The following is a 24,087-nucleotide window of genomic DNA, read 5'->3' on the forward strand; positions in this document are numbered from 1 at the left end:
TCTGTATATATATGTGGTGTGTAGACTGTCCCTGTCATCTGTATATATATATATATATATATGTGGTGTGTAGACTGTCCGTCATCTGTACATATATGTGGTGTGTAGACTGTCCCTGTCATCTGTACATATATGTGGTGTGTAGACTGTCCCTGTCATCTGTATATACATGTGGTGTGTAGACTGTCCCTGTCATCTGTATATATATATATGTGGTGTGTAGACTGTCCCTGTCATCTGTACATATATGTGGTGTGTAGACTGTCCCTGTCATCTGTATATACATGTGGTGTGTAGACTGTCCCTGTCATCTGTACATATATGTGGTGTGTAGACTGTCCCTGTCATCTGTATATATATGTGGTGTGTAGACTGTCCCTGTCATCTGTATATATATGTGGTGTGTAGACTGTCCCTGTCATCTGTACATATATGTGGTGTGTAGACTGTCCCTGTCATCTGTACATATATGTGGTGTGTAGACTGTCCCTGTCATCTGTACATATATGTGGTGTGTAGACTGTCCCTGTCATCTGTATATACATGTGGTGTGTAGACTGTCCCTGTCATCTGTATATATATATATGTGGTGTGTAGACTGTCCCTGTCATCTGTATATACATGTGGTGTGTAGACTGTCCCTGTCATCTGTATATACGTGTAGTACTACATGTATTTATGATATGTCCAGACCCTTCTTGCGCAACTCGTTGCGGAGGAACCCCAGCTTGTCGTCGATATCAGCGATGACCACATCCATCAGAGGACTCTCGGGTCCCAGGTTATGGCCACTTTCGTCAGGCTCCTCCCAATAAAGCACACCAAAGTCCACACCCCCTTGCCCGGGCCCCTCCCCATGCCCCTCTTCTGCCAGCCAGGCCACCATGGTCTCCACGCGCCTCTCGAAGCTCACAGAGGCATTGTAGGGCACGTAGCGGGATGGATACACTCCGCCAATCTTCACGTCCGAACCCGGCCACATCACCCCTCCGCTCCGCCCACCCTGCTTCTGATTGGTCACCCAGAGGGGCTCCGCCCCGGCCCACCACCGTGGCTCATAGGCACTTGGCCCCTCCATGGAGAAGGAGGCATTAAGGTCGGGGTCAAACATCTCGTTAGCCACGATGCCGTGTGTCTCGGCGTGCAGTCCGGTAACCAGGGTGTAGTGGTCAGGGAAAGTCTTGGTTATGTACGTGTTCTCCACCTGCTCCACCTTTGACCCCTCATTCATCAGGGCGTGGAAGTTGGGGGTGGGGACGCGGTCCACGTAGTCCCAGCGGAACCCATCGAAAGACACCAGAAGCAGCTTGGGACGCTCGTCCCTGATGGAATGAAGGGGCCGGCCTGTGGCAGGAGACCAGGAGGGGATGGGAGCGGAAGAGAGGAGAGGAAAGAACAGTTAAAACCCATTCAAGGACAGCAGTGGACCTAGGGGTCGCGAAGGGGTCGCGCTGGTACAGAACAGCAGAGGTCAAAGGTATTAAATCTGTTGACGCAGAAATTGCCGTTACATAACATCACGATTAGGCAGCGTAAATATGGACAAGAGGACAGGACGGGTAGCTCAGGTCCTGGAGAGACGAAATGCTTCTGGTTTTTACCCTGTAGTGAATCGCCCTCAGCTGGTGACCCCTGCTCTGGATCAGATCCTGACTAGAAGTAGAGGGGGTCATCCAGGAGTGTTTCTGGGCATGCAGGACCAGACTATCCTACCACTGCATTTTCTCCCAGAGCCCGGGGCCGTGATCTTACCTTGGTGTCCGTGGTGGTCCATCTGTGTGGCCAGGGCAAAGGTCAGGGCTGACGTTAGGAGCAATCCCAGGCAACAGTGTCCTCCCCCTCTTCCTCTTAATTGACAGTTGAGCATTATGGTCCACATCATCACGGCAGCCTGCTGGGAGGACAGAACAGGCCAAAGGAGAGACACTGAGACGGACAGTTTGAGGACACTCGCAATGTTGATTGCTAATGTGGTCCGCCAGAAATGTGTAGGTTGCAGAGGGGGTAGTGGTTGTGTTATGGTATTAGAATGCCAAAAAGTCCACAAAAAATACAGGGTCGTAGTCCCTGTTAAACGTCTTGCGTTTCTACACCCACTTTGTTACGAAACTTATGCTTGTTTACAAAACATGATAGCCGCTACAGTAGGCTTTGAGAGACAGGCTAGCTATTTCAGGAATAACAGCGTAGAAGACAGATATTAGGACAGTGGTCTGATAAACGTTCGCACAACCACAACCTGCTTGAAATGTCTGATAAAGGCAAACGCTCTCAAAGTTGCAGAAGGCCACATACGTCATTGTCGTAATGTGTAGCTATCAGCCATTCCAAAATTGCTACAAAATAAACGACAGTCACCTTGTCCATCCTCCAAAGAATGCAAATTTAACCAACATCAAGCTATCGTTGTTTGCGGCTAGCGTGGGCTACTGTAGTATACATGTAAATACGTATGCCGACATTCTCGTTATCTAGCCAACCACCCGACCCGAGATGACTGCAATGACATAGCAAATAACAATAATGGTATCGTTAAGACACATTGAAATGAAAGCATAATGTAGTCGAGACTGATATTAAACAGGATACAACCGAAATGTAGGTTTAGAAAAAGGACATTTAGAACGACGTAGGCTGTCAACCTTACCGTTTTGTCAGATCAGCGCACGGGGACTCGTATTCCGCAGCACGCTCACAAATAAACAGTCTGCTATTGCAGAAAGCACCGCCCATACAGTTGACTTCAAATTCAAAGCGCAAATTGTACTAAAAGAAAAGAAAACAATTGAGGCGATTGGACAATTTACTTGATTTAACTGATTGTAATTTATCGATGCGCATCGTCAAGATTAAATGCTGATTGTGTACAGCAAGATGGACTGTTGTTCTTTAGCTTCTCCGAAAAACAGCAAGAAGTACCTGTCCGAATGACGTAGGTTCTAATGGACGTCTACACTCATTGCCGAAGGAATTATCTGTTGTGAAGATGTTTTTTTTTGTGTGTTTTTTTATTTTTATGAAGTGCTAAGGTTTAGCTTGATCATGTTTAGCTTTGCTTTTAATTTGCTTCGACGCTCGTCTCATCTTATTGACTTCTGACAACCTTGCTGAATACCCAATTCGAATCTGAAATGGGTCCAATTGTATTTATTTTAACTTACACTATATTTATGTTGTTCTCTGTACTGACGTGCATTTGAATAATCGACAGTGAGAATTGGTTCTCACGCATGTAGTAGCCACGGACACCTTACTCAGTTTATAAGACGACTTGCCAAGCTTTCAAATATACAGTAAACACTACCGAATGTCTTCTGAATATGACGGAGGAGCGTCAGCTGTAACACAACTTAAGGCCTATACTTGACCGACACATATTCTCCAGCGCACAAGACCAGCAAAGAAGACTACGTCAGATAAGTATGCTCACATGTACGTTATATTACAAAGATAATGCTTACAACGGTAGAAAAACATCGTTGGACCCGTTGTTCACCTCCCAATTGCAGCCTTTGCTCTTCAACAGACTACGTGGAGCACAGAAGAGACTCCCCGCAGGTAGGTTCCCCATCCGCTTAATATAAGGCATGCAGAATTGGCAAAATCCAAGTTCTGAAATACTGTGCGATGGCATTACATTCTGGATTAAAGGGCATTACAAACAATGAAGCCATAGGTCAGGACAGTAGTCCGGTGAACAACGGTCACGCACAATAAAGGGACACATTCTGGCCTTGGCCCTCCCACCCCTCTAATTGGCCAGTCTACGTGTGGGACAATTGGAAATAAAGACAAGAAAACATAATAAAAAGAGTATTCATAAGTTTTCGATCCCGCCTAATAGGGGCGGTATCTGCAAGGCTATCTTCAGAAAGTCACACAGCTCGGAACTTGCTCAACTTGGGCCCCGTCAATATTTGCAGACTGGGACTTGCATGATGTGCTCCCTAGATATTGCCTGGCAGGCTTGTAGATGCCGGGGCCCCAACTTATTTGCAGAAAGGCTAATGACAACATGATCATGGAATACACAACTCCTCTTCGACTTGAGGACGCCTAATTCATCTGATTGGAACTAAATCTATGATGTAATGTAGCGACAGTACTGCGTTGCATCCACAAGGTGTCACTCATGTGCAGATAATGTACAACAACGTAATGTGTTTTATGTTTAGGCGGTGAGTTGAATGGGCCCTGATCAGAAGGCGGCCTACAGGTGAATACTAGGCACCTGACATCTTATATATTCCCAGTTGGTTAATTGAAAAAATATTGACATATAACAACAATGTATATAGAATCCTCTTCATATACTAATTTTGCATGCAAGTGCAAAATACCAATGATCATCAATCAGTTGCTTCAAGTTTATGCATGCATATTTCAATACAGTAAATGAGACTGTTTGTGAGCGTCCTCTGTAGTATCATTAGGTTCTGTAGATGCTGCTGTTGAGTTAGAAATGTTACATGGTCTTGACTTGCTGTATCTTTGGTGTTTTAATTTTTCTTCTTCAATTCTCACTAGGTAGTTGTAGTGTGCTATGCCACCATTCATAAGCTTATCGCACATGTATCTATAATACTCAATAACTCTTCCAATTGCTACTAGTTGACACTGTTATGTATATTCCTGGCATACTTGCCCTATCTAAATGTTCAATAATACTACCCAGATTGCTGCTAGTTTAGAGTACTCTTTTTTTAATTGCTGCTAGTGTATTGTGTTATGTATATTGTTGCTTTATTTTATCATAATTTTCTGTCTGACTATATTTTTGCTTATATACTCATCCTCTTAACTCTCATTACGTAGTTTGTCATGCGCCATGTCACAATAATGTCATTGTGCAGGATGACGCTGTGTTGTTCGGTGCGTTTGACTAATATACCTTGAAACTTGAAACCTCTTAAACATTAGCCACTTCCCCCTGCTCTATCCACATGAAATCCTAATGTCTAATCCCCCAAGAACCTGTCCCATGGCCCTATCGGCTCTTCTCCATATCATCTCTGTACACCTTTCATTCCTTATCTACCTCGTGAACTCATCTCTGACCCCTGGCTGTGTCTCCTCTGACCAACGCTTGACCCATCTCACATCAACACCTGAAGACAGTTATCCCTTTTGTCTGTCTTTTCTGAAACAACCCAGGGTTACCGTGTCCGACCGACTCTCCTGTCATCTCTCAAAGAATGATCTCCACGACCCTGAGATGGGCAGCAATGTCAGTGCCCATCATATAGGTCACATCACCATGTCTTATTCTGGATTATAGGTCACATCATCATGTCTTATTCTGGATTATAGGTCACATCATCATGTCTTATTCTGGATTAAAGGTCACATCACCATGTCCTATACTGGATTAAAGGTCACATCACCATGTCTTATTCTGGATTAAAGGTCACATCACCATGTCTTATTCTGGATTAAAGGTCACAACACCATGTCCTATATTGGATTAAAGGTCATATCACCATGTCTTATTCTGGATTAAAGGTCACAACACCATGTCCTATATTGGATTAAAGGTCACATCACCATGTTGTATTCCGGATTAAAGTTCACATCACCATGTCTTATTCTGGATTAAAAGTCACATCACCATGTCTTATTCTAGATTAAAGGTCACAACACCATGTCCTATACTGGAATAAATGTCACATTGTGTCCTATTCTGGATAAAAGGTTACAGATGTGTTGCTATAAGCGTAGTTAGTACACACATCACCACTCTGTATAGTGACCTTTATGAATTTTTCAAGGTTATCTCTGTGGATTCACCAAGTAAATAATAATATGTGACTAGCCATGCATTCCAAATATACATATCTCTCCCTAGAACATTTGTTAAGAAGGATCTCAATATATAGTATTTCCACAGTAAAGTTATGCCATTATATTTGTGAATCTATATTACAGTTTTGTCCATTATATTGTAATATTCTATATTATTCTATATATACTATATTCAATCATTCAGTCAATAAAATACATTTATAAAGCCCTTTTTATAACAGCAGTTGTCACAAAGTGCTTTTACAGAGACATCCAGCCTTTAACCCCAAGGAGCAAATAACAGTAGTGTTGAATTTCAGTGGCTAGGAAAAACTTCCTAAGAAGGACGAATTTTAGGAAGAAACCTAGAGAGGACCCAGGCTCAGAGGGGTGACCAGTCCTCTTCTGGCTGTGCCGGGTGAGATATTAAGAGTCCAATTGGAATAATGAATAAATGCATGTGGGCTAAATCCAGAGTCTATTTAAATTTAGACTAGGTCAGAAGTATGACCAGATGGACAAGGACAGGGACAGCAACAGGCCCCCCAAACCAGGTACTCTGCAGGTGTGGACCAGGACCTCATGTCCTCCTAAAGTTTGAAATGCAATTCTCATATTAACAACGATGTATAGTGGAGAAGGAGAACTTAGTGGGGAAGGAGAACTGACCCAATCCCCCAGCACAATAGTATAGCAGCGTAAGACCTTGGAACTGATATTCTATATTATATACATTTCACCATTATATTTTGATGTTGTTATTATTGTGATATTATATTTTAATGTTCTATTTTTTGCAAAGTGAGGTTTGACCATTACATGGCTTTCTCTGGTAACCCCCCACACACACACACATCCCAGATAGCCAATGGAACAAACAGCTCTGGAAATACACATCCATTGTCACAGTAACAAATGGTCTTTTCTGTCTTTGTCAATGACATTGTCTTGCTATATTTTCCATTTAGCTGACAGGGTGGCCTAGGTGTGGAGGGGGGAGGGGTTACCTGTCGGATATTCATCAGAATGTGTCATGATTGCAACAAGCCTTCATTTTGGTTACTCAAGACTGATTCGTTTTTTTAGGCTTCATAGCAATTACGACATGGTCCTGTTCAGGTTTAGAACTGACAGCTAAATGCTACCTCGTGCTCATATAAGCTGGTAGCATAGCTGGCATGCAACAATTGGTGGCGGTAGTCAAAGTTGGCTTTAGCTGTGGTGCAGTTGACTGGTGACGATGACTTAAATGAAATCCATAGGGTCAAACTATGAATTTTGCCTCACTGTTTACCTTACGGTGTGAAAATATACAACAGCGACAACATCCAAAACCTAGGCTAATTTAGCGGGGGGGCAATGAGGAGATTCCAGCGCTTTCCCCCCCACATCATCTTTCCCCCACACATTTCCACTGCTTTGGTCAGGTCCCATTGATGCCTTTAACGCAACTATGCCTAGGCGAATAAAGAATCTACCCTGGTCATTGTTGCGCAGAGTTCTTTCGGTAGAACGCTGCGTTAATTGAGCTTCATTGTCATCTGCATGTAGAATGTTGTGTAAGATCCACTCATTGTGATGTCATAGTGGGGTAGAACACTAGTTTGCAATGGGCTAATGCCTGTGTGTCCCGTGTCACTGGACTGCTAGTTTGCACAGTGACCACACTATAGGCTAACTGCTCTGGAAATGTCCTCAGTAATGTGGCACAGAAGCATTCAATACAGGTCTTCCCTGACCTTCTAAGTTGTCCTGTTGACCTGCATATTTCAGCTTTTTTGTGGTTAACAACTCTTTTCATTAATTTGTTTGCGATGCATATGGAAGCAGAGACATTTTAGAGAAAGTACATGAATGGCTGTTATGTAGCTACACTCCGGTCGTATTAGGCTTACCTTGGCAGATGTGGGTCCAAAAAACATTTGTTAGAATGGCACAAAAGGTAATTTAACCCGTACCTTTACTCATTAATATATCCTTATATACATTTTTACCTTCCCACATGTATTTCCCGTTATCGGAGAGTGTTTTCTTTCATTTGTTTTGTTCCCTGATTGGATGTATCCAACAACTCAGCTTTTGGAGACACTGGTTGAATCACTACATCAAATACATTTATCATATAATGACAATTAATGACATTCCATGGATTATAAGCACATTTTTTTGCCAAACTTTAGATCACTTTCTGTCTGAACAAAGGGGAAACATGATCAGTGGTTAGACATTTTGCTGCAAATGACACCATTTACCAACAAGGTCACATTGACCGAGGAATGACTGACAGGTCAGAGTTGCTCAGTCTCCTGAGAATGATAGGAAAATCATATGAATATACATGGGATCAGTATGCGCAGTTTGCGCTTGTCAGTGTTGGTGGACACCTCAGGTGATTTAACGTGGACTCTTGCCTACTATATGAAACTGTTTGCCTTATTGATCATTATTGATTGGTTGCGTGGTTCTAACACAGTCCATCTCTTTAGTCAGCTGTAATCTGACACTACACTACACTACCCAGAATCACCTAGACACCTGCCACCTTTCTATTGGCCTTTCTTCTCTCGTCTCTATTCTCTCCACTTTTAACCCTTACATCTGTCCATCGCCATGGAGAAACATACAAAAATCAGTAGCCAATGAGATACGAGCGATGGAATACCTATTCTTAAACTTCCACCAATATGAACAGCTGCGAAATGTGCATACAGGGGGCTTAGCCAATCCCGCGGCACTGCAAGAGAAGGTTTTGGATGTTTTGGCCAATGGACGGGCAGAATGCAGAGAAGACTGTCTGCATATGATTAGCATGTGATTAGGGAAGGTGTTTAGTATTGATCCAGTATCTGGTGTTAGTTCTAAACTCGCACCATAAACCTGCAGGTTGACTTCTTCTTTCCTCTCTGGCGGAATAATACCTCTGTAATCAACATGCCTAAAAGGAAGGTAAGTCGACCTGTTCTGAATAAATAACCCTTAAGATATAAAATGTGCATGCCGTTTTGGTTCTATCCGCGAGTTTATCGGCGCTTCTTTTCCAACCCCGGTTCTGTTTTGGTGACGCGGAGCAGGTGAGCTCATGTAAAAGTTTCCAAACCTGAACATCGCGGCTTAGAGCGCTTTACGTCTGACCCTGTGTTCCGGTAGGAAGTCCGGAGCGCGAGACATGTCAGTATTCCTCGGTGTAATTCAGTATGTTTTCTTGATAAGCCGGGGTGTCGCGCTCCATGGTGGCTATGTTGGCGGCTGTCCTACTTGTGCACCCACACTAAACGGCTGTCAACGTACGGTGCGCATACAGTTCACGCAATGGAATTTCAGTCAGCCAATATAGACGCGTACCACAGCGGAGCAAATGCTCGGTTAAAAGTGACCGCTTTGTCCCCGTCGCAACTGCGGGATTTGTGCATTTTTATGTATTTGGAATGTCTTTTTCGCTGAGGATGATTAATCTGTCGCTGGAAGGTAGATGTCTTTTTGTCTAGAGCCATTTTCCAGCAACACCCTCTTCCTCCCCTCTCTGTAGCCTTCCAAACGCCACATTTAAAACCCTGCGAAATGGACAGTAGCGGGGAGGCAATTGTAAATGAGAATTTCTTGTTGTTTTGTACTTTATTTGTCATTATTTGTATGTATTAATTATTTATTGTTCTCCACTTAATTTGGCAATGTGAACAGGTTTCACGTTTCAATAAAGCCCGTTAAATTGAATTGAGAGAGGCTTAGCGAAAAAAGAGAGGACGAGGGCACGAGGCAAAAAAGAGAAGGATAGAGAATAAGAGACAGCGCGCGAGAGGCAGGAAAAGAGTGAGCGAGCCGTCAGCCGTTCCGATCCAAACAGCCCTGTTCTCTTGCTTGGCAGTGGTGCATTGTGTTAGCGCGAGCGCAGGTATTGTTAGGGATGTGTGCTCTCCTACAGCAACAACGGTTGCCCACCTTTTGTTATTTTCTCCGTAGTGAGTCGTTTTTTCTGGGTGGAGGTCGTCGCAAACGATGCATCAATGTCCTCGGACCAAACCACTGGGGTGTTTGCATAGCCTACTTTACCGCGACCAAGGATGGGCTAGCCAATTACAGCCTTGTCTCCCTTACCGGTCTGTCGGATTGGCTGTGTGTGCACGAAATGTTCTAAATTCTAAAAGGTTTGTTGTGGATGGAATTATCAACACGTTCCTACATTACATTTTACTGCCATTTCTTGTCTGGGCTAAACGCCTCTATTTTCTGAGCAAAAACGTTTATGATTCTTCAACTATAAATCAAACTGTCCAATATAAGGGCAAAACAGGAAGTGCACATCCTTCTGAATTTTATACCTTTATGGTTGAGTCCATCCATTACTGTGGTAGCTACTGAGCCAGCCAAAAAAAACAAAGAAATAGGAAACGTGCCAAACAAACACTGTCTGAGTGAGGACACAGAAATGAAGATCAATGTAAAATTTGATCTTACATTAAATAATGTATCATAAACCATAAATGCTCTTAACACGAAAGCAAGTTTGTTGAATGCAAGCTTAAAAAAGTGTACATTTCTAGCCTGTTTATGAATTGTTATAACAGTGTATATGATTCACAGGGCCAATAGCTTGGTGAAACCCTCTGATTGTAATAATATCAATGTTGACTATAAGTGAGGGGGCCCAGGCATCTATCTTTTTAGGGGGCCCAGTATTCCTGGCTTTTCCCACTGCTTAGCTACAAAACATCAGGAAATGTCAGAAGAGTATTTTACTTTAATATTTAACTTGGATAAGTATTTAAATAGTTCACCTGATTAAAACATGACAAAACAGGGTTAACCTTAAAATGAGGGAAGTTAATGAATCCCTAATCCTGTCATAAATGCCTTAGCCCTGGACTATAAATACACAGATTGGGCCTAGCCCTGGACTATGAATAGTCAGATTGGGCCTAGGCCTGGACTTTAAAAACTCAAATTAGGCATAGTTCTATACAATAAACACAGACTAGGCCTAGTCTTGGACTATAAATACACAGATTAGGCATAATCCTGGACTACAAACACACCAAGTAGGCATTGTCCTGGACTATTAAAACAGATTAGGCCTAGTCCCAGAATTAAAAAAAAACCAGGTGAAGTCTAGTCCTAGTCTTTAAACAGATTTGGCCTAGTCCTAAACTATAAATACACATATTTGACATGTCCATTGTATATTCTGTAGTAAAAGTATATGTTTACACTTATCTACAGTTGCTTTCAGAAGTTTACATACACTCATCATGGACATGAATGTCATGGCAGTTTTGTGCTTTCAATGATTTCGAACTGTTCTTTTTCTGGGGTAGAATGATTGTACAGCACAGTTTTACTTTAATATAAATAAAATAGTGTTTGGTGCACAAGATTTAATTCATTTTGGGTTTTCTGTAATCAACACAGGGTCAAAATTATACATACAGTGTCAAAGAATATACATACAGCACCCCAAATATATGGTTAAATGTCCCTTAGCAAGTTTCACTTTGACCAGATGCTTTTGGTAGCCAACAAACTTCTGGCAGAATTCTGGTTGGATATTTGATCACTCTTCTTGGCAGAATTGGTTCAATTAAGTTCAATTAAATATGTTGTTTTCCTGACACAGACTCAACCTTCAACCACGGTCCACAGATTTTCGATAGGGTTGTTGTCAGGACTTTGGTAAGGACATTCCAAAAGCTTAATGTTTGCCTGCTTTATCCATTCCACAGCCAGCTTTTATGTGTGTTTGGGGTCATTATCCTGTTGGAACACCCAATTGTGTCCAATTTTCAACTGTACGGCTGATAGCTTGAGGTAATGCAGAAGAATTCAGAGGTAGTCCTCCTTCTTCATTATTCCATCCACTTTGTGCAATGCACCAGTTCTATTGGCAGAGCATGATGCTTCCACCACCATGCTTAACAGCTGGTTCTTGTGGTTGAAAACCACACCTTTACTCCTCCAGACATACCTCTGGTCATTGTGGCCAAACAACTCAATCTTTGTCTCATCTGACCATAATACTTTCCTCCAGAAGGCCTTTTCTTTGTCCATGTGGTCAGCTGAAAACTTTAGTTGAGCTTGAAGGGAGCTTGTTTTTTAGAGAAGGGGCTTCTTTCTTGGACGGCAGCCTTTCAGTCTAATGTAAAACTCGCTTGACTGTAGACTGTGTCCCTGGTGTTCCAGCAGCTTCCAGTTCATGGCAGACCTGTGCCTTGGTGGTTCCTGGGTTGTTCCTGACCATCTGAGCTAATTTTCTCTCAGCTGAGGGTGATAGTTTCGGACTTCTTCCAGACCGTGGCAAAGTGGTTACACCATCCAATAACTCAAACAATTGTTTGAGCCGATGATCTTGGAATCTGCAGTAGTTTAGAAATGGCTCCATGAGATATTCCTGAAATCTCAGATCTGCACTGAGCTCCTTGGACTTCCCCATTGTGCTGTGTTGGTCAACCCTTTTCATGTTGGCACAGAGAAGCTACCAGCTGTAGTCAATCATGATCACTAACAGGAATTTAGGAGCCTTGGCAAATTTAAAGGACATTTTGAAAATATCAACAGAAAACCCCAAATGAATTAAAACCAGTGCACCAAAATTATATATATTTTTTTTATTAAAGATGTATGTTGTACAAACATTCTTCCCCTGAAAAAGCCCAATATTGCCATGACATTCATGTCCATGAGTGTATGTAAACGTTTGACCGCAACTGTATGCGCCTAGTAACCAGAATCTATTGTAACTATAGTAACCAAACTATTGTGTTTCACAAAAGTAGTCTGCAGTTCCTGTAACCAACCTGTTGTTACAAAGCACCACCAGTTTTATTTTCCACAGGTCGGGACTCGAAGAATACTCATATTCATGGACATAATTAAATTAAATTAAATGTGTCTGTGTCTGTATTTCCTCTAGTCTCCCGAAGGGGCCGATGCTAAGGATGCCCCTAAGGTCACCAAGCAGGAAGTTTCCAAGCAGGAAGTAGTCACCAAGCAGGAAGTCACCAAACATGAGGTAGGAGCTCAGTGTGTGTGGGGTGATCAGCTGTGTGTGTGTGTGTTATGTGTGCAGTGATTGGTGTGTTTTACACAACCGCAAACACCCTCGTCATGGAATACTGTTTCCACATACACAGAAAGCAAACAGTTATACACGCTGATACATGTTGATAAATATCTCGTCCAATCTCATATAGGTTGTATTCTTAATCTCAGCCCCCATCCTAACAGCAGGCCACATCATTATTTGTTCTTTATTGACATGCCTAGTGGAATACAAATACTGCAAATACTACACTAGTAACACTCATATTACCACAAGAACAAGACTATTACCCTAGTACACTACTTCTACTAGTACACTACTACCATCTCTAAAACACTACTACTACAGTACTACTTGACACTACTACTGCCCTAATACACGACTGCAGATACCTGGACACTGCTACTGCCCTAGTACACTACTATAGACACCTGGACACTACTACTGCCCTAGTACACAGCTATAGACACCAAGATATCACTACTGCCCTAGTACACTACTATAGACACCTGGACACTACTACTGCCCTAGTACACTACTATAGACACCTGGACACTACTACTGCCCTAGTACACTACTATAGACACCTGGACACTACTACTGCCCTAGTACACTACTATAGACACCTGGACACTACTACTGCCCTAGTACACTACTATAGACACCTGGACACTACTACTGCCCTAGTACACTACTATAGACACCTGGACACTACTACTGCCCTAGTACACTACTATAGACACCTGGACACTACTACTGCCCTAGTACACTACTATAGACACCTGGACACTACTACTGCCCTAGTACACTACTATAGACACCTGGACACTACTACTGCCCTAGTACACTACTATAGACACCTGGACACTACTACTGCCCTAGTACACTACTATAGACACCTGGACACTACTACTGCCCTAGTACACTACTATAGACACCTGGACACTACTACTGCCCTAGTACACAGCTATAGACACCAAGATATCACTACTGCCCTAGTACACTACTATAGACACCTGGACACTACTACTGCCCTAGTACACTACTATAGACACCTGGACACTACTTCTGCCCTAGTACACTACTATAGACACCTGGACACTACTACTGCCCTAGTACACTACTATAGACACCAGGATATCACTACTGCCCTAGTACACTACTATAGACACCTGGACACTACTACTGCCCTAGTACACTACTATAGACACCTGGACACTACTACTGCCCTAGTACACTACTATAGACACCTGGACACTACTACTGCCCTAGTACACTACTATAGACACCTGGACACTACTACTGCCCTAGTACACTACTATAGACACCTGGACACTACTACTGCCCTAGTACACTACTATAGACACCTGGACACTACTACTGCCCTAGTACACTACTATAGACACCTGGACACTACTACTGCCCTAGTACACTGCTATAGACACCTGGACACTACTACTGCCCTAGTACACTACTATAGACACCTGGACACTACTACTGCCCTAGTACACTACTATAGACACCTGGACACTACTACTGCCCTAGTACACTACTATAGACACCTGGACACTACTACTGCCCTAGTACACTACTATAGACACCAGGATATCACTACTGCCCTAGTACACTACTATAGACACCTGGACACTACTACTGCCCTAGTACACTACTATAGACAACAGGATATCACTACTGCCCTAGTACACTACTAACCACTCAACACACGACTGATATGCCCCTTTCCCCTTCCCATCTCCCGGTCCCTCTCTTCCACTATCTCTCTCTCTCCCTCTCTCTCTCTCTAGCCCACCAGAAGGTCAGAGAGGTTGTCATCGGTAAGTTTAATTTTCCCCTCTACCTTTCTCTCTCTCCTCCACCTCTTGCTGCTATCTCTCTATTGCTCCACTTGAGGACCAGCCACAATCTGTGAGGTCAGATTTTCACCTCCACCTGAAATCTTGTTAGGAGTATCGAAACAATTCTAATCAAATCAGTAAAGCTACACTAACAGTGTACTAAGCTATACAAGTAGTAAATCAGTAAAGCTGCACTAGTAGTGCTAGACTGTTCTAAATATGTGTTCTAGAATCTAGATGGGACTCTAATGAACATTCAAAATTACCTCTAAATCCACTTTCTGAGTGTTCCATTCAGTGTTCAACAGGTGCTAGTGAGGAAAGGTTCCTGCAGGTTGTGTCTGATCCTGTGCTTGTTTTTGCTTGTCTCTCCTTGTTTTGTTTGATGTTTATCTCTGTTGGTTCCATTCTGTTCACCCGTTGTCCGTCATGTGATTTCACTGACACTGTCAGGCACGGCAAACTTGGCTGAGTGCGAAATGTCATCCTATTCTTTATTTGGTGCATTACATTTCACAGAGGCCTATAGCTCTTGGTACACTTTTAAGCTTTTTGCCCCTTTTTAAATAGTATTATTACATAATTACAGTTACATCATTTAACATACACTGTAATCTCGTGCCACTTAAGGGACTAAGTGCATCCATTTTATACTTCCCCTCCCTACTTGCTTGTCCCCTATGGGAATTGAACCTGCAACCCCGGCTTTTGCAACCACCACAATCTATTAGCTCGGCCAAATCTTGACTGTCTTACTATAGAGTAAATTATTACATAGTTACAGATTATTGAGAGGTTCTGGTGGCTTTTTGTATTTAAACCTGAAATCATCAAATGATATACTGCACTATATAAACATGCCTTTTAAAACCTGGTCACTGGTGATAAATAAACTCTAGCAATAAGCCATTGGTATGTCGATGTTCCACTTTTTCACTCTGTAGGATACTAGTGGGTAGGCCTATTGTAGGCTCTCACCTATAATTTACAATGAACTTATTGTTCAAGTTGGACATGCAGTGTATTTCTATGCTAAGCTATTTCTATGGTATTTTCACATTCTCTTTGCTAAGCTAATTCTATAGAAGTGCTCTGTTCACCCAGCTTAGCTAATTCCATTGAAAAGTTCATTTCACTCAGCTAAGCTAATTCTATAGAAATGCCCCATTCCCAAAGCTAAGCTAATTCTATGGTGTTTCCACCCACTTTATGCTAGGCTAAGCTAAACTAAATATATGGTAACTCCTAACTCTCTGAGCTAGGGTAATGCTAATGCAAACTTCTCCCTCTATGATCTACAGAAACCGGCTCCTCCCAAACCTGTTGATGTCAAGCCTAAAAAGGCTATCGCCAAGGTAATGCCACAGGGCACCCTCATGTGTGAACGCACACGCGCGCGCACACACACACACACACACACACACACACCAAGACACTTCCAGAAGTTGGAGCATTTATGTGTAAATGCATGTTGTTTCATAAGTGTTTCACAAATGTTTTTATTTTCAAGGGTGTTCAGGATTTACTCACTTGTGTTTTCGGTCCTCTGTTGTGTTTGGCCGCCTCTGTCTCCGTGTTTCGATTGGCTTGCTGTTTCTGTTCCGTGTTCTGATTTGCTCTTTCCGCCCAGAAGCCAGTGGAGAAGGTCGACGACAAGGCCATGAAGGGGAAAAAAGGTGGAGCTAAGGGGAAGAAAGAGGACGGACCCTCCCACAACGGACAGCCCACGACAAAGGAGGTACGCTATGCCACGCCTCTGTCAGGTTATGGGTAGAGTGTAGAAGGTTAGAGGGTGGGGCGAGGTGGTGCGTGCTGCAGTCATCTAACTATCTTCCTTTCATGTTCCCCCTTTGTCTCAATATCTGACACACACACACACACATGCGCGCACACAGATCTGTGTGTCCCGTTCCAGTGTCAGTGTTACTTACTACAGAAGTATTACCCCCTACTCTACGTCAGTCCGAGGCCAGAGTGAGACAGTCAGAGTACATGGTATGACCCACAGACACTCAGCCAAACCGTGTGCCGTGGGATTTAGTCAGAGTGTGGTCCAACCGTGAAGATGGAACGAGGTCGCGTGTGGGGAGAGGACGTGCGCTCGCACTCCTGCATCGCTGTGGAATATGTCCGTCTTAATGTAGTCAAGTGGGTGGGACGCAATCCAACTTCATCGACAGGTCCCTCCTGATGACCCTGCGTGAGTCACATCCACTCTGGGCCGTCGGGAGTGACCAATCACGAGATGGTAGTCGGCCAAGCGGCGCTGCCCGTTGCCTTCAAAGAGGCTGTAGTTGGACGTAAAGTTGGATGTAAGGTTGCGACCTCTTTCCATCCCTTTGAATTTAACCAGTGTTTGGCCTGTGCAGAATAACACCTATGTGCATTTCATGTAGTGTAACAGCTGTCAGTTTTTGTGTGACAAAATGACTGTTCAACCACTGCTGTTTAGACGCCTGACTGCTTTAAACCTTAACTCTAACACTGTGTCTTAGACTACACTGTGACCGTATGATGTGTCTGTGTGTGGCGTGCTGTGGGTAGGTTGTGATATTACTAACTCCAGCCCTAGTGGCCACGGACGGACAGGGCGCCTCCCACAGGGTTCTCATTGGTCCCTTCATGACATCATGGTGTACTTGCATGTCTTCCTGCAGGGGACTGAGGCTGTGGAGGCGGGGTCTGAGGAGGAGAAAGAATGAAGAGGTGTCGCTGACTCCTCCCTGCCTGGAAATAAGTGAAGGATCTTTTTTACGAGGATTTTGTAAAATGCTGAATTTTTTTTAGACATGTGATTTTAGGGAAGATAACCAGCAGCACCCCTACCATCCAAATTCCTTTTTGCAGTTCTTTATTTCTCGCCTCAATTTTTTGTTTTACACCCCTCCCTCTGCCTTTTCTCGATAGATAGAATGAAGTGACATGTTTTTATAAAACGGACGCAAATATATTATTTATCTGGCACTGACATAAACCTCAAGGGTTCCCATCTCTACCAATCTCTTCCTTTTTAAATGGAGATGTCATATCCCCTCGCTGATGAAGGCTCTTTGTGGTCACATTACTGTAAAGGAAGTTGCCCCCCCCATCCATGACATTACAGGGGACTGTTAACCCAGGCGTGAGGAATTGCCATCAAGAATATTTGTGGCTTTTTAGAAAAGTGTTTAGAATCGCCACTTCTCTGTTTGAAACTCTTGTGTTTTAATGTGCGTGCGTGTTTGCATGCGTGCGTGAACCCCCAGTTGTCTGACAGACTGGTGGTGCATTGATACAGAGTAGTGCTTCTCTTCTAGAACCTTGGGGCTTCTAGAACTCTGGGTTCCAACCTGCCTGTGGGAAAAACATTATTTTGAAATAAAAACACAAAGTTGATGTTTTGTGAGTGCCGAGTTTTTCTGTGTGTGCTTTACTTACTTGTGGGGCGCTACCAGTGGGGTCCCTAACATCTGATTCTAAACACAACAGCCACAACCAGGATTACTGTATGTGGGCCCTCTCCAATGGAAGGCTGCTCATGTGTGTGTGTGTGTCCAATGGAAGGCTGAGAAGTGTGTGTGTGTCCTAGTTTTACTAGACATTTGAGGACCAAACATCCTCACTAAGTTGGTGAAACTGGGATAATAAACCTTGTGGAAACATTTTGTTCTCATGTTTTTCAAACACCTAGGTTAGGTTTTGGGTTAAAGTTACAACTGCGGTTAAAGTTGTGTAAGGGTTTGGACAACTGTTTATTTTAAGGTAAAACAGGATATTGATGGAGAACACTGAGTCCATACTCTGTGTGTTCATATATAGGTTTGTATTGGTGTGAGGGCTGAACAAACCCTACAAAGCCCATGGTGTGTGTGTGTGTGTGTTAAATACAACTGCTGCGTCAGGAAGTGAAAGGTCAGCATTTGCCAAAGAGGCGGCATAGCCGAGACTAGGCGGGGCCTCACTGTGCAGTTCAGATGTCACTCAGAGCTTGGGGCCAATGACAGCCTGTGGATGTGGAAGTATTTCCCTGTAAAATCAGACATGCTGGACCACAAAGCCTCTTGGATCCCTGGTTTTGGGGGGTTCGCCAAATATTGCTGAGTAGTTGTTTTGCCATTGTTACGTGTAGATCAATGAGAACGGTTCTGAATTCTAATAGAATTAACGGAATCCTGGTTTTCCAAAGGTAGATCTAGTTAAGCAATAAGACGCAATAATTTTCATCATGAACACAGCCACTGTAAATGGTTTTTAGTGATGAATACATTCCTGGCAAATAGTCTATGTACAGTGATAAGTCCTTGTCAGACAGTCATCATATACTGATAAGTTCCTGGAAGTCTACATGTTGTGATGAGTGTCTCTCTAGTAGACAGTCTACAAAAAGTGATAATTACATCCCTGACAAACAGTCTACAGTTGTGCTCAAAAGTTTGCATACCCACGGAGAATTGGTAATATATGTACAATTTTTAAAGAAAGAAATTGGTGAGCAGGCAAAACACATCTTATTTGTTATGGGATTCACATTCAACTGTAGGTCATAACAGAATGGCACAATCATAAAACAAAACATGGCAACTAAGTAAAAAATGAAATGACCCCTGTTCAAAAGTCTGCCTCCCCTTAGTTCCCCCATTTAGCATCAATGACAGCGTGCAGTCTTTTGTAACAGTTGTCTATGAGGCCCGAATTCTTGCAGGTGGTATAGCTGCCCATTCGCCTCCAGGTCTCGCAAAGTCTTTGGTCGTCTTTCATGAACCGCACGTTTGAAATCTTCCCAGAGTGACTCGATGATATTAAGGTCAGGAGACTGATGGCCACTCCAGAACCTTCACCTTTTCTCCTGTAACCACTGGAGGGTCAACTTGGCCTTGTGCTTAGGGTAATTGTCATGTTGGAAAGTCTAAGAGCGTTTCGTGCAGCAAAATGCTAATTGTCTGCCAGTATTTTCTGATAACATGCTGCATTCATCTTGCCATCAATTTTCACAAGATTCCCTGTACCTTTAGAGCTCACACACCCCCAAAACATCAGTGAGCCACCACCATGCTTCACAGTGGAGATGGTATGGTTGTGAACATAAATCTTTATTTTTGTCTCATCAATCCAAATTACATTGTGCCAGAAGCTGTGAGGCGTGTCAAGGTGATGTCGGGCATATTGTAGCTCATTTTTGTTCAAGTTTCGTTATATTGGGCTGCTTGAAACAACCACACCGTCTTTTTCCAGAGCAGCCTGTATTTCTCCTTAGGTAACCTGTGGGGTTTTCTTTGTATCCCGAACAATTCTTCTCTCTGTTTTGGCTGAAATCTTTCTTGGTCTACCTGACCTTGGCTTGGTATCAAGAGATTCCAGAATTTTCCACAATGTGATTGAACAGTACTGACTGGCATTTGCAAGGCTTTGGATATCTTTTTACATCCTTTTCCATCTTTATAAAGTACCATTACCTTGTTACTCAGGTCTTGAAAGTTATTTTCTGCTCCCCATGGCTCAGTATCTAGCCTGCTCATTGCATCCATGTTAGAGCTAACAAATTCACTGACTATTTATACACAGAGACTAATTGCAATTTAAAAAGCCACAGGTGTGGGAAATTCACCTTTAATTGCCATTTTAACCTATGTGTGTCTCCTTGTGTGTCTGTAACAAGGCCAAACATTCAAGGATATGTAAACTTTTGATCTGGGCTATTTGGGGGATTTCTGTTATCATTATGATTTACAAAGGAGCCAAACAACTATTTGATAATAAATGGCTTCATATGATCACTATCCTTAAATAAAAGTAGATGTTTGTGCAAGATCAGTCATAATCAGTCAAAATCAATGCCAAAATTTCACAATTTCAAATTTATGAGCACAACTGTACATATAGTGACCACATGTAAAATGTGATTTAAAAAGGTTACAACTGCGTAACTGTAATTGCAAAAAAACATGATTCATCAAATATAGTGTGAGATTGCTCCATTATGATTGGTGGACATACTGGACGAGTAAGAGGATAACACTAGAGAACAAGAGGCAAATTCCTTTCAGCTTGGCTCCCTCCTGATCCCAGATATCTGTCTCTGGTATCTCATTGGTCTACCTATAACCTCTGACCTTTGAGAACTGACGGAGAGAGGCTGCCACCTGGTGGCCATGCCCCGCCAACACAACTAAAACAATAGGTCAGGGGTCAGACTGGATACAGTAATTAACACATCTGTCTACACAAGCAAGCATACATGTTACATATAGTAGTTTTGTCTCCTGCTGTGATTGTATTGACTTTAAAGTGCTGGGCAGCTTAATTCCTCAAATGTCCCTCGATTCCCTCCACCAGCTCTCCCCAAACCTGAATGTGCACTGTGACCACCAATCATTGGCATTTCTAAGATAGACCATCCCCCCACCGCTTTCAGCTCAAGTTAAATATATATAATTTGTCAGATAATTACTATTTTCCACAAAAACATAAAGTTAGACAAGCCCCATGTGTACCTGGGCATTAATTTATTATTTACCCAAAATGTCAGGTGGTCAATCCACAACAGACTGTTATAAATTCTACATAAAAAGAGAATCACCTGCTGTAGGGAAACAGCCTGCATAAAGCCCTAGAGGTCCTGGAGTATATCTGGACCCCACTCATACTATGTATGTTGTTGAGCATCAGTTTTATGTGGTCCTGAGGTAAAGAGTGAGGGCCAGCAGCAAGACCTTGAAGTCCTGAGGTAGACTGAGACAGCCAGCACAGAGTCTGTGTGGTCCTGAGGTGGACTGAAACAACCAGCACAGAGTCTGTGTGGTCCTGAGGTAGACTGAGACAACCAGCACAGAGTCTGTGTGGTCCTGGGGTAGGCTGAGAATGCCAGCACAGAGTCTGTGGTCCTGAGGTAGACTGAGGCAACCAGAACAGAGACTGTGTGGTCCTGAGGTAGACTGAGACAGCAAGAACAGAGTCTGTGTGGTCCTGAGGTAGACTGAGACAACCAGAACAGAGACTGTGTGGTCCTGAGGTAGACTGAGACAGCAAGAACAGAGTCTGTGTGGTCCTGAGGTAGACTGAGACAACCAGAACAGATTATGTGGTCCTGAGGTAGACTGAGACAACCAGAACAGAGTCTGTGTGGTCCTGAGGTAGACTGAGACAACCAGCACAGAGTATGTGTGGTCCTGAGGTAGACTGAGACAGCCAGCACAGAGTCTGTTTGGTCCTGAGGTAGACTGAGACAGCCAGAATTGAGACCTTGTGGTTCAGAGATAGATAGTAGCAACCAGCATCAGAGGCTGTGCTCAGATAGGATCCTGCTATTTCACACAGGTGGGAGCCCAAATGGGAATATGGACCCAGTACTGGGATTCCCTCAGACTGTCAGCTTAGTGATTAAAATACCCAGTGAAAGGCTGCCCTTGCAGAAGCCAATTGATGCATTCATTGCTTTTTAGTTCACAGTAGAAAATAAAATGGAAGAGGTGTATCTTAGAATTTTTTTTGTGACAAGAGGTTTTTGAGTTGTGGCTAATCAGATTGACAAGTGGCACTAACATGGTTGTTTCAGTACAATGTCAGTACAATATACTTTAATATTATTGTGTCCGTTTGGGGGGTGGGAAGCTAAAAATATCTAACGAAACTGAAATTAGTCTAAGTAAATTACCATCGACCGCTAAGACAACCTAAAGAACCTACGAAAAACAAATATGACTTTCTTTACATGCATGTTTTTACATTATCCGTATATTTTGCCATTTGACGTGGATTCCTGTAACTCACGAGGTTTGGTCTCATTCATTAGTCCTCATTCCCCCTTTCCTTTCATCAACCCTTCCCCCATTTTACTGCTGGGAGACAGGCTCGGCCAGGCAGCAGAGTGAAAGAGAGAAATGGAGGACGAACTCCGCGAGTGGGTGTGATGTTTTAGACACGTTGTTAGTTATACAATAACGACACGACGAAAAACCTAGTGCACTGGCTCTGGCGACAAATTAACGAACAAAACGACGTCGAAAATGTTAGAGCAGCACCAAATCACGATACCAGGCACGGTCTGACAGATAGGGTCTTTCCGAATAGATCTGACAAGCGAATAGATCTGACAATAAATATGAGTGTATAGCTTTATAACCAGCTGCGCGAAGCTGTTAGCCTACTTTGTAGGAGTTTGTAAACCAAAACACTCAAAAGAGCACTGTATCAAATCACTGATCATCTCTTTACAATGTAACAACCATTTTCTCTGGTACACTCTTCTGATACACTGTTGCCATTTCTGCTGCCTCCCTACGACGTCCCGTGCGTGCGTAAAATAGCCTCCACTACTTGGTATTCCTGCGCAGCGGGCTTGCGCTTTTCAGGCTAGGGTGGGGGTGAGGAGGGACTGAATAATAAAACAACTTTTAGCGCATCTTTATCACCCTACGTGATACAAAGGCATTCGCGTGACCGTCAGAGCAGTTATTCTGGTTTTATCGATGCGACGCGTCGTGTTGTTATAGGATTGACCCTAACGTAGGGCCTATTTGACGGCAGCGCGGAGGGGTATGTAGGTGGCCGGGCCTGGCTGCTTGGCTGTGGTGCGGTCTTGAATGGAGGAAGTGTCTTCCTGCTGGGTAAACAGTGACAGCTATAGGGCTGACTCCCTCAGCCCAACGCAGCCCTACGCAGCCTTGCGCTGCCCCCTAAAAACAACCACAAAATGGATTCAGACAGTAAACTAATCGCACAGCTGAATTCTGGTGAGTACAACAAGCTAACTATATGACATTTAGATGCTTTAGTTCTTCTCCGTACCGCTCCTGCGCCCTCCTCTGTAGCTCAACACTCCGTCCTTCTCTCACCCCAACAGAACTCTACTTCCTAATCGCCCGCTTTCTTCAGGCTGGACCGTGCCAGAACGCAGCGACGGTGGGTCAGATGGGTATATTAGGATTATTTACTATATTCTCAGGTTGTTTTTGGTGTCTTATTTTGTGTGTTTTTTTAATTATATTTTCAGACGTTGATCCGGGAAGTGGAGGAGAAGGAGGTGAGTGCTGTGACTCTGCTCGCCTGGCATCTCGCTGCTCCCCCTGCACTCTCTCGTGTAGATATTTAGAACATTTCTTATTAAATGTTTTAAAACCCAAACGCGAGCGTTCGCCGTGTTAGTGATGTGGGTGAAATGTGTCTCTGTGCCGCAGCTGCTACCCACACGACGGGACTGGACGGGGAAGGAGCACCCTGGGAGATACGAGGATTTGGTAAGGCTGTTCTATAACTGAGAAAAAGTTTTTTAGAGAGGGCAAAATAAAAATTGAATTTCCCGCAATTTTTAAATCAGGGGGAAAAAGTCAAAAGGATTGTACGAGAAAATTACAACCCAACCTGGGCCAGGGGTGTCCATGGGGTCGCGTCCAGGTTCATAGGGCAATGTAGGGTGAGAGTTTGGTGCCATGCATGTCCAAAACG

General features: G+C 43.3%; 3 protein-coding genes and 1 long non-coding RNA gene across 16 annotated transcripts in view; 3 read left to right on the forward strand and 1 right to left on the reverse strand.

Moving 5' to 3' along the window:
- enpp5 (ectonucleotide pyrophosphatase/phosphodiesterase 5) overlaps positions 1–3,620 on the reverse strand; it is a 12,687-nt gene extending 9,067 nt beyond the window's left edge. Inside the window, exons 1-3 of one of the 3 annotated variants that reach the window (XM_029114697.2) lie at positions 3,462–3,620; positions 1,753–1,894; positions 694–1,344 (exon numbers count right to left, since the gene is read on the reverse strand). In XM_029114697.2, coding sequence (XP_028970530.2) covers positions 694–1,344; positions 1,753–1,882 — 781 coding nt within the window. In that variant the 5' untranslated portion in view covers positions 1,883–1,894; positions 3,462–3,620. Of the gene's footprint in view, positions 1–693; positions 1,345–1,752; positions 1,895–2,647; positions 2,873–3,461 lie in introns of those variants that run through there. The other 2 variants (XM_029114695.2, XM_029114696.2) reach the window with 2 other exon arrangements.
- On the forward strand, positions 3,281–5,420 carry LOC109616889. Of its 4 annotated transcripts, XR_002198197.3 has the most exons (4): positions 3,281–3,432; positions 3,510–3,558; positions 4,176–4,216; positions 5,155–5,420. It is a non-coding gene; the product is annotated as an uncharacterized LOC109616889 (long non-coding RNA). The 4 variants fall into 4 exon arrangements; XR_002198196.3 differs by lacking the exon at positions 4,176–4,216; XR_002198198.3 differs by lacking the exon at positions 4,176–4,216 and having other exon boundaries at positions 3,527–3,558.
- A 3,170-nt stretch (positions 5,421–8,590) lies between these two features.
- Positions 8,591–18,042, forward strand: hmgn3 (high mobility group nucleosomal binding domain 3). 5 transcript variants are annotated; one of them, XM_020056061.3, is made up of 7 exons: positions 8,593–8,727; positions 12,683–12,781; positions 14,617–14,646; positions 15,969–16,022; positions 16,298–16,405; positions 16,563–16,662; positions 17,325–18,042. In XM_020056061.3, the coding sequence occupies exons 1-7, from the start codon at positions 8,713–8,715 to the stop codon at positions 17,330–17,332; spliced, it is 414 nt and encodes a 137-aa protein (XP_019911620.1). In that variant the 5' UTR covers positions 8,593–8,712; the 3' UTR covers positions 17,333–18,042. The 5 variants fall into 5 exon arrangements, with proteins under 5 accessions (XP_019911621.1, XP_012994013.1, XP_019911620.1 ...); XM_013138558.4 differs by having other exon boundaries at positions 8,595–8,727; positions 16,301–16,405; XM_020056062.3 differs by lacking the exon at positions 14,617–14,646 and having other exon boundaries at positions 8,591–8,727.
- A 5,172-nt stretch (positions 18,043–23,214) lies between these two features.
- The window catches only part of phip (pleckstrin homology domain interacting protein), a 38,934-nt gene continuing 38,061 nt past the window's right edge, over positions 23,215–24,087 (forward strand). For all 4 annotated transcript variants that reach the window (XM_029114433.2, XM_029114434.2, XM_029114436.2 and 1 more), the window contains exons 1-4: positions 23,215–23,375; positions 23,486–23,544; positions 23,636–23,665; positions 23,820–23,879. In XM_029114433.2, coding sequence (XP_028970266.2) covers positions 23,336–23,375; positions 23,486–23,544; positions 23,636–23,665; positions 23,820–23,879 — 189 coding nt within the window. In that variant the 5' untranslated portion in view covers positions 23,215–23,335. The remainder of the gene's footprint in view (positions 23,376–23,485; positions 23,545–23,635; positions 23,666–23,819; positions 23,880–24,087) is intronic.

The sequence above is a fragment of the Esox lucius genome, chromosome 18, assembly GCF_011004845.1.
Source record: "Esox lucius isolate fEsoLuc1 chromosome 18, fEsoLuc1.pri, whole genome shotgun sequence".
In the NCBI taxonomy this organism is placed as follows: domain Eukaryota; kingdom Metazoa; phylum Chordata; class Actinopteri; order Esociformes; family Esocidae; genus Esox; species Esox lucius.